A 13,167-nucleotide genomic window follows, 5' to 3' on the forward strand; every position below is an offset into this window, starting at 1 on the left:
AAAAAATCTGTAAAATAAAAAAGGGATCTATTTGGGGCGGGGGATGAATTCTATTCCATTTAGTTCCGTTTTCAATTTCCAAATTCTGTTGTTTTTTTCTTTTGTGTTATAGGAATAGGATTTACATGGGAAAGCTTAGACCGTACGGTCTGTATTTTTGGGGAGGGAAGTTTGAGTGATGGGTGTGGGCTTTGTGATTTAGCCTGAATAGCAGAGTGAAGTCTGTGTGCGTGTCTTTTCTGTTGCACTGAAGTGAAAAGATAATTAGCTTTTGGGCTGGACACGGACTTTAGCGAATCGTGGTTTTTTTCAGTGTTTGAGAGAGAATTAATAGAAAAAAGTTTGCAGTACTTGACATGTATTTGCATGCCGTAAAATAAAACATTTTGTCCACCTTAACTTGTATTGCCTTCTTCTCTAAACATGGGGGTGGAGGGGGGGTTGTCTCAATTTTTGCACATTGAGGTTGGAGGTGGAAACTGTTAGCTAGGCATTCACAGTGATAGCTTGCTCTTCTCAAAGGTGTTATAACTCACGGTTAGATCACATGCTTTGGTGTCTTTTGTTTAAAAAGTATTGGGCAACAGAGGATGGGAAAGTCCTTTCTGAAGCAGAGTGGACTGGTCCTGGGACAGGTAATCTCTGCTGGAACATGATAGTTTTTCCTATGGATAAGTCACAATTGTGGGTTTGGGTGCGGGGTCAGTCTGGGTGATGCCTTGAGGCCCTTCCAATTCTTGGGGTCAGTGACAGAATCTAATAAAGGAGTTTGCTGAACTGGCCTGAAATTTTTGTTTATAAACTTTGAATGAGCTTTGTTGCAAGTGCTACAGCAGCTAAGAGATGGTGCCTTTCAGGCTAATGGATGGGCCTTTCATCCACCCCACTTTCTTAGGGTAGGAAAATAGCCAGAATTGTGTTTGAGCTGGAAACAGATGGAGGCTGTAGACCCAGGGATACTCTTGCTGGAAGCAGGCTGGAAGCTGGAGACCCAGAGACACGCTTGCTCTGGGCTGGACCCAAAGATGTGGCTGATGGAGAAGCAAGAGCTGTTGGGGGTATTGATGCTGTGAGCCCCTCCTTCTCATGCTCAGGTTGTATAGATGTATATAAATAAACCATGTATCCTAAATACACCACAGTCCCTGATGACCTTCATTCCAAGGAAACCGAACCTGGCTAAGCTCCTGGAACCTCAGGGGTTTCTCATTACTTGGAGAATGGGTTGCATGTAACAATATGTATGAAATCTCATCACAACAGTGAACTTCTAATCTGCCCCCACAAAAGGAACGACATGAAAAATGCTGCTCTGGCTTATTCACACTATATGTTTAAAGTACTACGAAGCCACTTTAAAACAGCCACAGTTCCACCCCCCCATAAAAAAGAATCCATTAAGGGTGCTGAGAGTTGTGAGGGAAACCCCTTCCCAGTGCTATGGTTCCCAAAGTGCTTTAACAACCAATCCCTCTTTATGGGGAATGCAAGGAAAAGAAAGGAGGAAGGGAGCTAAATCCTGCTTGTTTTAGAGCATAGTAAGAGCCTGCTGGGTCAGGCCAAAGGGGCCCATCCAGTCCAGCATCCTGTTCTCACAGGGGCCAACCAGATGCCCCAATGGAAAACCCCAAAGTAAGACCCAAGCACAAGAACAGTGCTCTCCCCTCCTGTGGTTTCCTGCAACTGGCTTTCAGAAGCACTGATGCCTCCATCCGCACAGGCAAATTATTATTATTATTATTATTATTATTATTATTATTAATTATTTATACCCCGCCCATCTGGCTGAGTTTCCCCAGCCACTCTGGGCGGCTTCTAATCGAGTGTTAAAAACAATACAGCATTAAATATTAAAAACTTCCCTAAACAGGGCTGCCTTTTAAAGATAAGATAGCTGCTTATTTCCTTGACATCCGGTGGGAGGGCGTTCCACAGGGCGGGTGCCAATACTGAGAAGGCCATCTGTCTGGTTCCCTGTAACTTGGCTTCTCACAGTGAGGGAACTGCCAGAAGGCCCTCGGCGCTGGACCTCAGTGTCCGGGCTGGATGATCGGGATGGAGACGCTCCTTCAGGTATACTGGGCTGAGGCTGTTAGGGCTTTAAAGGTCAACACTAGCACTTTGAATTGTGCTCGGAAACGTACTGGGAGCCAATGTAGGTCTTTCAAGACCGGTGTTAGGTGGTCTCGGCGGCCGCCCCCAGTTACCAGTCTAGCTGCCGCATTCTGGATTAGTTGTAGTTTCCGAGTCACCTTCAAAGGTAGCCCCACGTAGAGCGCATTGCAGTAGTCCAAGTGGGAGATAACCAGAGCATGCACCACTCTGGCGAGACAGTCCGCAGGCAGGGAGGGTCTCAGCCTGTGTACCAGGTGGAGCTGGTAAACAGCTGCCCTGGACACACCATGGCCTAGTAGCCATTGTTATCCTCCACTGAATTTATCCTAGTCCCTCTTTTAAGCCTGTCCAGGTTGGTAACCATTGTTGGCTCCTGCAAGAGGAATTAACTGGTTGGCACAAAGAAGGGCTTTCTTGTATGAGATGTTTGACTGTGGATAAATAGGGAAAGAGGAGGTGGCCGTGTAGAGCTTGGCTCTTTTCTGCAGGGGCTCCCTGCTTGTGGGATGCCTTCCCCAGGGAGGCTCTCCTGGCACCTTCATTGCATAACTTTAGGCAAAAACATCTCTCTTCTCCCAGGCCTTTAAAAAAATTTGGGAGGGTAACTGTTTTTTGCTGCTATGTATTTTTTGTGTTTTCATACGGTAAACTGCCCTGTGATCCTCCTATGAAGGGTGCTATAATTTTTTAAAAAAACAGGGAGCAAGACTGATCTCCCCCATCCCTCCCCCTCCATGGTGCGGTCCACGGGCGGCATCGGCCGAAAGAGATCCTGCAGCAAGTGCAGTTGCAGGCTGCTATTCCACCTTACCTCTTAGTGCCGGGGAAGCTCGTCCCGGCAACCTTTGCGCCTCCCGCTCCCTCCCCCTCCCCTCGCCTCCTGTCACTAGGAGACCGAGGGAGACACTGAGGGAGAGCGAGCAGATCCCGGTGAGGAGGGGGAAGGGGCCCGGATTTCGGGCTTGCGGGCGCCGATCCGTGGTGCGCCGGTCGAGGGGAGCCCTGGGGAAGGGAGGGAGGAGCCTCTGCCCCACAGAGGGGGCCAAAGGGTGCTGTTCGCGCGCGGGGGGAGGAAAGGGTTAAGCACCCCGTGTGTGACAGAGGGTGGGGCTGTTTTGTTATGGGGGGCCCCACAGCAAGGGGGTGGGGAGGGCTCTCTGTGGGATGGAGTGTGTGGGGCTCGTATGTGGGAAGGCGGGGGGGCGGCGGCGGTGTCTGGCTCGCGAGTGGGGATTTGGGGCGGGGTCGTGTGGGGCAGCGGTGGGTCTCCTGTGGCGCGCGGGCCCCGAGATCGCGTCGGGGGCTGGCTCGCTTTCCAGAGGGGCGATGCCCCAGGGCATCTCTGCGCCTCAACGTCCTCTGCATTTAGGGGTTGCACCTGCACCCCCGTTTTCATCCGGGGGGGGGCCTCAAGGGGGCGCGCGTGGTCGCCCCCTTCCCCATCTAACCCCACCACCAGCCCTGCGAGGCAGGTAGAGGCTGAGAGCGCGCGGCCGCGGCCCAGGGATGGGGGGGCCTCGATCTCCCAGGTCTTAGCCCCCCCCCCCACTCTGATCCCTTGCAGCACCTCTGGCTCGGGGGGCGGCGGGGGGGGCGGCAGCATCTGGCTGTGCTGCAGCGGAGATAGATGCATGGAGGGCGGGGTGGGGAGAAGATTCCGCTCCTGCTCCATCTCAGCCTAATCCTTTCTCGTGCGGGGGGAGAGCGGCCAGGCGGCATGGAGGGCAGGGAGGGGGCTGGGCTCGCCCGCGCGGGCTCAAAGGGGGCTTTGGGTTGGGCGCGCTCGCTTGGTTTCAGGGGGGAAGTCGGCTGGGGCCTCCGGAATCGAGGAAGGCAGAATCCAGGCTTCCTTATTTAGGCTCAGCTGCTCGTTTTCTCTTGGGTGGATCCTGTTATTATTTGCATAGATCGCAGGCATTAATTGGCTAGGTCAAGTTCAGAAACATAAAAAAAACATATTGATTGGCATGCTTTCGGTGGATTCTTGTGGCCTAACTTAAACCCCCCCCCCCCCCCGCAAACAAATCTCGCTGCTGCAAGCGGAAGACAGCCAACCACGCCCTGGGCTCCCCGCCCCCCTCACTAGAAAGGAAATACATACAATAAGCGAATAGGAAGAGTGACTACCCAAGTGACGCTGACGCAAAATCTGACACACACTGTACACTAAATAAAATAAATGTTAACAACCACCCCTTCTCCCCACCCCTCTTTTCTTCCCCGATCCCTTAACTATATACAACACTAGTGGCTCACAACAAATGTAACTGATATGTAGAAAAGACAACCTGAAAAAAGAGACAATGCTTGTGCTTTCGTAAGAAAACCTTTAATAAAATTGTTTTTTTATTAAAAAAAGAAACATAAGAGGACCCTTGTTGGATCAGGCCATGGAGTCCAGCATCTTGTTCTTACAGTGACCACCCAGATGCCCATGATGGGAAGCTGCCACATTACCACTTTCCCCTCCTGCATTAAGAAGCAGGTTGCCAATAATGGGCTTTTTATTTATCTTATTTTGCTTCTATGCCCTTCACAGCAGCTGACCGCTCAGCTTTTTCCATCTGTAGGACAGGCAAAGTGTCACCCTGCCGGCGATATTTCTGATAAAATGGTAATGGTAATAGCTTTATTATTTATACCCCACCCATCTGGTTGGGTTTCCCCAGCCACCCTGGGCAGCTTCCAGCAAAATATAAAAACATAACAAAACATCAAACATTAAAGCCTTCCAGATACAGTGTGGTGTTGTGGTTAAGAGCAGTGGGCTCGTAATCTGGGGAACCGGGTTCTTGTCTCCGCTCCTCCACATGCAGCTGCTGGGTGACCTTGGGCCAGTCACACTTCTCTGAAGTCTCTCAGCCCCACTCACCTCACAGAGTGTTTGTTGTGGGGGAGGAAGGGAAAGGAGAATGTTAGCCGCTTTGAGACTCCTGAAGGGGAGTGAAAGGCGGGATATCAAATCCAAACTCCTCCTCCTCTTCTTCTTCTTCTGCCTTCCGATGCTGGTATAGCAAAATCAGTTGCTGTTTTTTAAGGTTAGCATCATTGAGAATGTGGGGTAGGGCTAGTGTGCCTATCTCCCCCCAAGTCCACACTGCATCCTTTATTTTGCAATACTGAATGGGAGTGTTGGCGTTGTACTCTAGCTCCTTTCTCTTCATCCTTAAACCTAGATTATGTAGGACATGAAATGGGAGCACAGAGCCTGGCTCAGAGGTCGAAATCTCCCAAAGCAGCAGCAGCAGCAGCAGCAGCAGCTGTTCGGCTTAACAGGAAATGCATTTTAATAGTGTGCCTTTGATCTCATTCTTTTTTTAAAAAAAAAACACATAGCCTTGATCTCAGTAATTCACAGTAAAAGTTGTGCATCCCTCACAACAAAACTACAGGAACCCTACAGCCTACCGGCGTCTTAGCCGACCTAGTGTCCTCCAGATGTTTTTGCTGGTGTTGGCAGCAGCTGTTGTTGAAAACGGCTGGGGGGACCAGGCTGGCAGAGACTGACCTACCTTGTCCCTCAGAAGCTTTTGACTATGGCTGATCTACTGTGGGCTAGCACCTGCTCTCACAGTGTCTGACCAGTTGCTCATGGTTTTGAAAAGCCACAAGGATTTGAACACCAGACCCCTCTCCCCTCCTGTGTTTTCCAGCAATTGGTACTCAGGAGCGTTGCTGCTTCTGGCTGCAGAGGAAGAGCATAGCCATCGTGGCTGGGAGCCACCAACATCCCTCTCTTCTTCCATGAATTTGTCTAGTCCTCTCTTAGATCCATCCAGGTTGGTTACCATCACTGCCTCCTGGGAAACGAGTTCCCTGATTTTTAACTCTGCGCTGCGTGAAGAAGTTAGTTATTTTATCTGTCCTGAATCTTCCAACATTCAGCTTCATTAGGTGTCCACAAATTCTAGCTTTAGGAGAGAGGGAGAAATACTTTCCTCTATCCAAAAACAGCATCCATCAAGTTACATATTAAAGGAAACAAAGCCATGAAGCAAGGATGCTGAGGCCTTATTTGCAAACCTGCAAATGTCCACCCTGCCCTCTTGAAGAGCGTGCAGAGTAACTTGCCCACCTCCCTCTTTCCAACAGCTGCTGCTCTGGGTTTTCCAGTAGAGTCAGCCCCATTGGTTCTGATGTGTTTGCTAATCTGATTGGTTTGCTAATCTGCATAAACCTCTAGATGGGATGGGGAACCCTTTCTAGCCTGAGTTCTCATGTGGCTAACCTTCCATTTAAACTCCCCCATCTCTTACATTAACAGGGAGGGGTGGGTGGGTAGCTATCTGTCATGTATGATCTTGTTGGGATTCCTGCATTGCCTGGGGTGTGCTGGATGACCCTCAAGATCCCTCCCAGCTCTACAATTCTGTGGTTCTACCTGGGCTTTGTTATTTTTAAACCCAACTGTGCTCATTCTATGTTATTTAGTTTTTCATCTTTCAGTTTTTGACTATTGTAATTGTTTCTCTGTTTTATATATATATTATAAAATGAAATTTTATTAAATGAATCGAAATGAACCCACTGAGTGTCATTTTACAGTCAATACATATTTATTTATTCCATAAAATTTATATACCGCTTGACTGTAAAAAAAGAAAAGGACCCTCAAAATGGTTTTTAAAAAGGTAAAACAATAAAACTGGGGAAAAATCACAACCATTAAAAAACAACAACAGGGAGGGGGACCTCGATGCAGAAAGAGAAGTCCCCGTGGGCCACAACTGACGCCTAGGCTAGACACCCCATTTGAGGGAGTCATAAGTTCTCACACAACTAGTAGCCCTTTGGCTCGCGATTGGAGCTGGGCTCTTATTTGCCTGGTTTTTTTTTTTGGCAATTGTGAATTCACTACAGAGGGGACTGAGCAGCAGCAGTCCCCAGCAGCTGGACCAGGCTGATGTTTCCCCTTTGCTGACCACATCCTTCCTGGCCTGGAGGGAGGAGGCCAGTGCACTGTCACCCCATGCTTGAGGCAAGAGAGTTCCCACTGCAATGACATGGGTTCTGTCCTGGGGCTCATTCTCACATCACTTGGTGCCTCATGGCAAATCCTCTTGTGCCAGATGTTGTTCATCCCCGTTCCGAGGTAGGCTCCCTCTGCATCTGGAGGCTCACTCTGTCTCTCATGGCTAACAACCTTTGTGGACCGCCTGAGCCGGTTTTTAAAGAATCCTGGGCCATCACTCCATCTTTGGGTAACCTATTCCCTGCACACCACATTTCCTAGACCAGAACTAGAGATGCTCCCCCCCCCCCCGGCTATTATTCCACGTTTTGGGCTCCTGAGCTGCTGCTCGCATCTCTTGTTTCATGGGAGAATCTCGCTTCCTTGTTTTGATTTTAATCACTGAGCAACTGCATCCCAGATGGCGAGCAGAGTGTTGTATGCAAATCCGTGGCGGAGGGAGCAGATCTGGCTCAGGATAAAGGGAAGGATTAAAAAGGGGTGGTGCTAAACCGGAATCCTCCGTGTCAGTGCTCATAGGTGTCAGTGTCAGTGCTATGCAGGTGGCTTGTTCATTTGCAGGCTGAGCAAATGGTAGGCGTGGGCATTACGGTAAGTCCTTCTGGGACCTGAAGAGGTAGGGGGGGGGGGAGTGTAAAGGCTGTATTTGGAGCAGAAGTGCAGTCGTTGAGCAAGGTCACTGAGAGTTCAATGTGTCCTTTCCCTTAAGACTGCCATGCACCCCGTCCACCTCTTCAAAGCCAGCGATGAAGAGGGGCAGGTCTCACACCCCTGAGTGAGATTTCATCCACACTCATCCCTGTAACCTTTATAGGGGCAGAGCCTGCTCCTTCTCTCTGGTTCTAGAGGCTGAGGTTGAGCTTGCACCTCTCCTTTAAGCTCACTCTAACCCACCCAAGTTGGATCGAGGAAGAACTCGGACAACCCTCCAAAGGTCCATTTTCCAGTGGTCTTTCCAAGCAAAGCCAGGGCTGCAACTGAGCTTCTGTTAACCCTCTGTGCATTCTCTTGGCAGCTCCCCACAATGACTACCCTGGACGACAAGCTGCTGGGTGAAAAACTCCAGTACTATTACAGCAGCAGCGAGGAGGAGGACAGCGAGAAAGAAGAGGAGGGGGAGGAGCAGCAGCATGGCTCCCCCCAGGATGCCACGGAACCCAGGAACGTGGTGCTGAGCAGCGATGGCAGTGCGGTAAACACAGGTGTGCCTCCCTTTTGCCCAGGTCCCCGAATTCACCTATGACTTCCTTAGGGCTGAGCCGATCAGTTGCATTTAATACACACAAAATATCCTTTAAGACTAGTCTGCTGGGGAACGTTTTACTTAGTTTTATTTTATTTTGTAAAATGTATATACCAAAAAAACAACAACAATGACAACACCTGAAAACGTTTTACAAAAAAAATCAGGAAGAAGGATTAGCAGCAATGTTTTAAGACTTTCAGAAAGCTAAAGTGACAGTAGACTAAAACAGATTAAAACTCACATCAGCTTTCTATTCGTGTTGACACATTAAATGATTTATAAAACTACAGGTGAGGATCTCAAACTATATCCTTGTTCTTCCTGTGTGTGACATTATTATTATGACTGGAATGTAATTGAAATCAACAAGATTTTGGAATGCAGAAATAAAGAAAATCATCAACTCATCAATTCTAGCACATGGGGGGCCGCCTTATCTAAATTATATAATTTGGTATTTGAATGATTGATATTATTGATTGTATCATAAATTGGTATTGTTATAATGAGGCTATTATTGGATAACAATTGAAAAGTAATAAAAATTATTATTAAAAAGCTCACATCAGCTTTCAAAACATCTGCGTAGACTTGTCCAAGCAAAAATGTTTTTCAGCAATTTTGTTGACAAATAGGCAGGGAGTTCTAAAGTGTAGGTGCTGCCACACCAGAATATTGAGTTCTTACAAATGTGGAACAAGTATTATGTGCCAGCTCTGCTGATTGAAGCAGTTGAATGGGCATTTGTGGGGCAAGGCAATCTCATTGGTAATGTTGGAGATGTTTCCTTCTTTGAAAATAGGGTAGGAATCCCCAAGTTAAATGCAGAAAGGTGTAACTCTTCCAGATATTTGGAAACCCTCCACAATTGTCCAGCTGTCAAAGCTGTGTAAGAGATCCACCTCTTGGCTCCTGCCTGGAAGAAGCTTCCCTGTGGTAGCTGTCCCACGCTGGGAGGTAAGAGCCTGCCTCACTCCAGATCCAGCCGTTGGTCCCTTCTGCCCAGGATTCTATATTCTGACTGGCAAAGGCTCACCAGGGACTTGTGCAGAGACATGTCTTTTTCCAGAACCTGTTCCCTCTCTGGTATTATCTTTTGTATGTGGTTTTTATGTTGTATTGTATTTTATATTGTATTATTTTATGAATAGCATTATATTCATATGCATATAAATTTACAAACATTTATTTGTTATTTTTCTATAAAATACCCATTATGGGGTTTGTGCTTTAATGGGACATTTGGAATTCCCTGCTAGCTCTTGACTGGGACGTAAGCAGAGCCCTGCCCATAAAAGGGGGGACCCTTCCAGTCCAGCTTCCTGTTCCTACGGTGACCATTCAGGTGCCCCAATGGGAAACTACCAAGGAAGCCCTGAGTGTGAGAGCTCGTTCCTCCTGTGGCTTCTTGCTAACTGGTGTTAACAATTAATACATTCTTTTAGGTGGGGTGGGGGCGCTTTTGTGTCAGTTTCACTTGGGTTGGTTCTCTTTCTATTCATGCCAACCTTTTAAATGCCTGCTGACAACTTTTCTATTATCACCTGCCCTATGCAGGCAATGAAGAATACATCTTTCCACAATGGTTATAATTGACGTCTGTTTTTAACCATTTTAATGGTTAATATCATACGTTTTTATTGCTATAAACCGCTGTAGTATATGTTTGTTTACTGCCTCTGTGGAGACAGAGCTTAGCCCTTCTGGCTAGTAGCCTTGCCACCCAAGCTGGTCGTCATTGCTGCCTCCTGTGGGAGAGAGTTTTGTAGTTTTAACAGTTCAGCCATGCACTACGTGAAGAAGTGGTTTCTTTCCTCTCTTCTGAATCTCTCCAGAGTTCATCCACAACTGTGATGTTCAGAGGTTTGTCCAGAGTCCTCTGTCCTCAGGCAGGAGTGTTTGTGCGTGTGTGTGTGTGTGTGTAATCCATACAGGATTTTACTTGAGCTCAAGGCCAGCCTGCTCCTCATATCTGAGCTAATCCAGCCTCCCCCATTTGGCTCCCCAAAGGGGAGCCCTCAAGCAGAGCCTGAGTCCAAGAGCGCTCTCACCCACCCTGCCCTGTGCCTTTCAGCAACTGCTGTTCAGAAGCACCACTGCCTCTGACTGTGGAGGCAGAGGCATAGGCACCGTCTGTTATTGATGTGGCAAGTTGCTGCTGCTGTTGCTGCCTGCTTCATCCCCTCCCTCCCTCCCTCCCTCCCCAGGCCCCAAAGGGGTGATCAACGACTGGAGGAGATTCAAGCAGCTGGAGACAGAGCAGCGGGAGGAACAGTGCCGGGAGATGGAGCGCCTCATCCAGAAGCTCTCAGTGACGTGCAGGTCCCACCTGGATGACGAGGAGGACAAGCGGAAGCAGAAGGAGCTCCAGGAAAAGCTGAATGGCAAGGTAACAGGCACAGGAAGAGGGGCATCCCTGGAGCAGGTGCTGTTTTGCAGCTGGCGGGGGACCACCTGCCCTGAGTGGCACTCATCACCTGGTGGTAGAGCTGCCAAGTGTTCAGGGCGCAGCTAGCAATGGGAACCTGCAGCCCTCTGGGTATTTTTGGAATCTAGATCCCATCAACCAGCGCAGCCCACAACCCAGGGTGATGGGGAGTCCCCAACTGCACCTGGGGTCTTGTGCTTGTGCCGCCTCTGGAGTAAATCAGTTAAAAAACAGGCAGGCAGGGGGCAGGGGATTTCAGGCAGGGAGGAATGCAGGTGGGTTAACTTTCGGGGGAACTTAGTAGCAAGGGCTGGCCTGTCCATTGGCCTTGGTGAGGCAGTTGCCTCAGGAGAGGGGCAGCAGATCCTGGGCGTCCAGAAGTGCACAGCTCACCTCCTCCTGCTCTTGCTGCTTTTGGTGGATGCCTGGGAAGAGCAGGAGGAGGAGGCACCTGTGCCTCTCTGTCATCCTTCTTTTCTCTCCCATTTCCTCCAGCTATCTGCAACTGCCCTGAGTCGTCTCAGGCAAAGGCAGCTGTAGGAGGGCACCATTGACTGTTTTGCCTAAAGTGGCAAAATGTATTGTGCCGGCACTGCCTCGCTTGTTGGGAACTTCCTTTCCAGCTTCTGAGCTGTCCTCCAGCAAGTGCCAATTTAAGCCGCTTTTGTTTAGTGCTCCAGTTGTAATCAGCATCTTTTTCTTGATATTATGCAGCTCAGCCCATGCGTGCCAGGAGGAGGGGGGGGAGGAAGGGGCAACGGGAGGACAGGAGGGTGGAAATTTACGTTCCGCCTTGAGTGGCACAGGGCCTTGGGCCACCCCTGACTGAGGAGGCAGCCTGTTTCCCCAGCTCACCCTGCAGGAGTACAGTGCGCTGCGTGAGGGCCCAGATGACGAGGAGTTCCTGCAGCAGTACCGCAAGCAGCGCATGGAGGAGATGCGGCGGCAGCTGCGCAGCGGGCAGTACTTCAAGCAGGTCTTCGAGATCCACAGTGCGGAGGCCTTCCTGGACACCATTGACAAGGGGCCCAGAAATACCCTGGTGATGGTCCACATTTACGAGGATGATGTCCCAGGGGCCGACTCCCTCCATGGATGCATGGTCTGCCTGGCCACTGAGTACCCCGCAGTCAAGTTCTGCCGAGTGCGGAGCTCCCTGATCGGCGCCAGCTCCCGCTTCACCACCAGCGCCCTGCCGGCCCTCCTGGTCTACAAGGGTGGGGAACTGGTGGGCAACTTTGTCCGTATCACTGACCAACTGGGTGAGGACTTCTTCGCCGGGGACCTGGAGGGCTTCCTGCAGGAATGCGGCCTGCTCCCTGAGAAGGACCTGGTGCTCCTCACCTCCGTCCTCAATGCCTCCTCCTCCTGCCTCAGCGACGACAGTGACCTGGAGATCGACTGAGGGCAGGCTAGGGTGAGCAGAGAGGCACCTGTGAACAGGCAAGTAGAAAAGCCCACCCTTTACTAGCCCCTAGAAGGCAGTTACCCAGTTGCCACACACACACAAACACACATACCGTTCCCAAATGGAGGAGCCACCTCAAGCCTCCAGCTGAAACCTGTCCAGCAGCCTGTGGCCCCTCTGCCCTGCCTTCCCACCACAGAGCCCTTGCCGCTGCTCCTGATGGGTCTCGAAGCCTAGTTGCTGCTTTGCTTTTATGCTTTTATGGATCTTGCACCTGTATTTTGCACAAGCAGGCATTTTGGCCAGGAGCTGGACGCCAGCAACCCACCCTCCCAAAGGAGTAGGCCTGCGTGGGGCTCACACGAACCCCGAGGTGTCAAATGGGGTGGGGGAGTTGTGCTGATGGGAGTTCTAGTCCAAAGCACCTTGAGGGGACCCAGGCTGGCAAACACTGTTGCAGACCATAGCTCAGTCCCAGTAGTTGGCTTGGTAAGTCTGGCTATTCTCTCCGGGGGTCCTGGGCATTCCTAGCATTCATTTAACAGCCCTTGATGTGTTGCTCTGTACAACATCGCCCTCAACAGCAGGTTGCCCTATGCTTGTTTGTGGATGTTCATCCTCTGTGTTAATCTACAAGACATGACCTTCCGCCCTGTTCCTCCAGCAGAAATGGACTCTATTTTGCTAAGCTCTCTTTGAAAATGTGTGACGTATTCCTAACAATTTTTAAACTAATGCAATAAAGACATGAATATTATTAAGCTTCCTGTCCAGTTGTTTCTTTGAGCAGCTGTTGGTGCTATGCAGTCCTTGTCCCAGGGTTGTTGTTCATCGGGAGGAAGAAAAGCAGAGCCACAGGTACAGATGCTCACCCACGGAGGCCGGTCTGTTAGGAGGGATGGGGCATTCCCCACCAACGTCAATCAGCCCCAACATGCCTACCCTCTCTTGCAGCCAGTCCAGAGTGGTGGTGGCAGCAGCAGCAGCAATCGTTTCCA

General features: G+C 49.9%; 1 protein-coding gene across 3 annotated transcripts; it reads left to right on the plus strand.

Annotated features, from left to right (window-relative positions):
• Positions 1-2,910: 2,910 nt before the first annotated feature.
• PDCL (phosducin like) lies at positions 2,911-12,930 on the plus strand. 3 transcript variants are annotated; one of them, XM_080990457.1, is made up of 5 exons: positions 2,998-3,045; positions 5,769-5,894; positions 8,103-8,289; positions 10,541-10,722; positions 11,612-12,930. In XM_080990457.1, the coding sequence occupies exons 3-5, from the start codon at positions 8,112-8,114 to the stop codon at positions 12,164-12,166; spliced, it is 915 nt and encodes a 304-aa protein (XP_080846583.1). In that variant the 5' UTR covers positions 2,998-3,045; positions 5,769-5,894; positions 8,103-8,111; the 3' UTR covers positions 12,167-12,930. The 3 variants fall into 3 exon arrangements, with proteins under 3 accessions (XP_080846582.1, XP_080846583.1, XP_080846584.1); XM_080990456.1 differs by lacking the exon at positions 5,769-5,894 and having other exon boundaries at positions 2,911-3,045; XM_080990458.1 differs by lacking the exons at positions 2,998-3,045; positions 5,769-5,894 and adding an exon at positions 7,727-8,021.
• Positions 12,931-13,167: the final 237 nt, after the last annotated feature.

The sequence above is a fragment of the Podarcis pityusensis genome, assembly GCF_964106645.2.
Source record: "Podarcis pityusensis genome assembly, chromosome: Z".
Lineage (NCBI taxonomy): Eukaryota > Metazoa > Chordata > Lepidosauria > Squamata > Lacertidae > Podarcis > Podarcis pityusensis.

What these genes read in the sequence shown, in the direction of transcription:
- PDCL (XM_080990456.1), top strand. Translation starts at nt 8,112, where the DNA reads ATGACTACCCTGGACGACAAGCTGCTGGGTGAAAAACTCCAGTACTAT. An exon ending in TGGCAGTGCGGTAAACACAG is followed by an intron (nt 8,290 to 10,540) that starts GTGTGCCTCCCT and finishes CTCCCTCCCCAG; the next exon opens with GCCCCAAAGGGGTGATCAAC. An exon ending in AGGAAAAGCTGAATGGCAAG is followed by an intron (nt 10,723 to 11,611) that starts GTAACAGGCACA and finishes CTGTTTCCCCAG; the next exon opens with CTCACCCTGCAGGAGTACAG.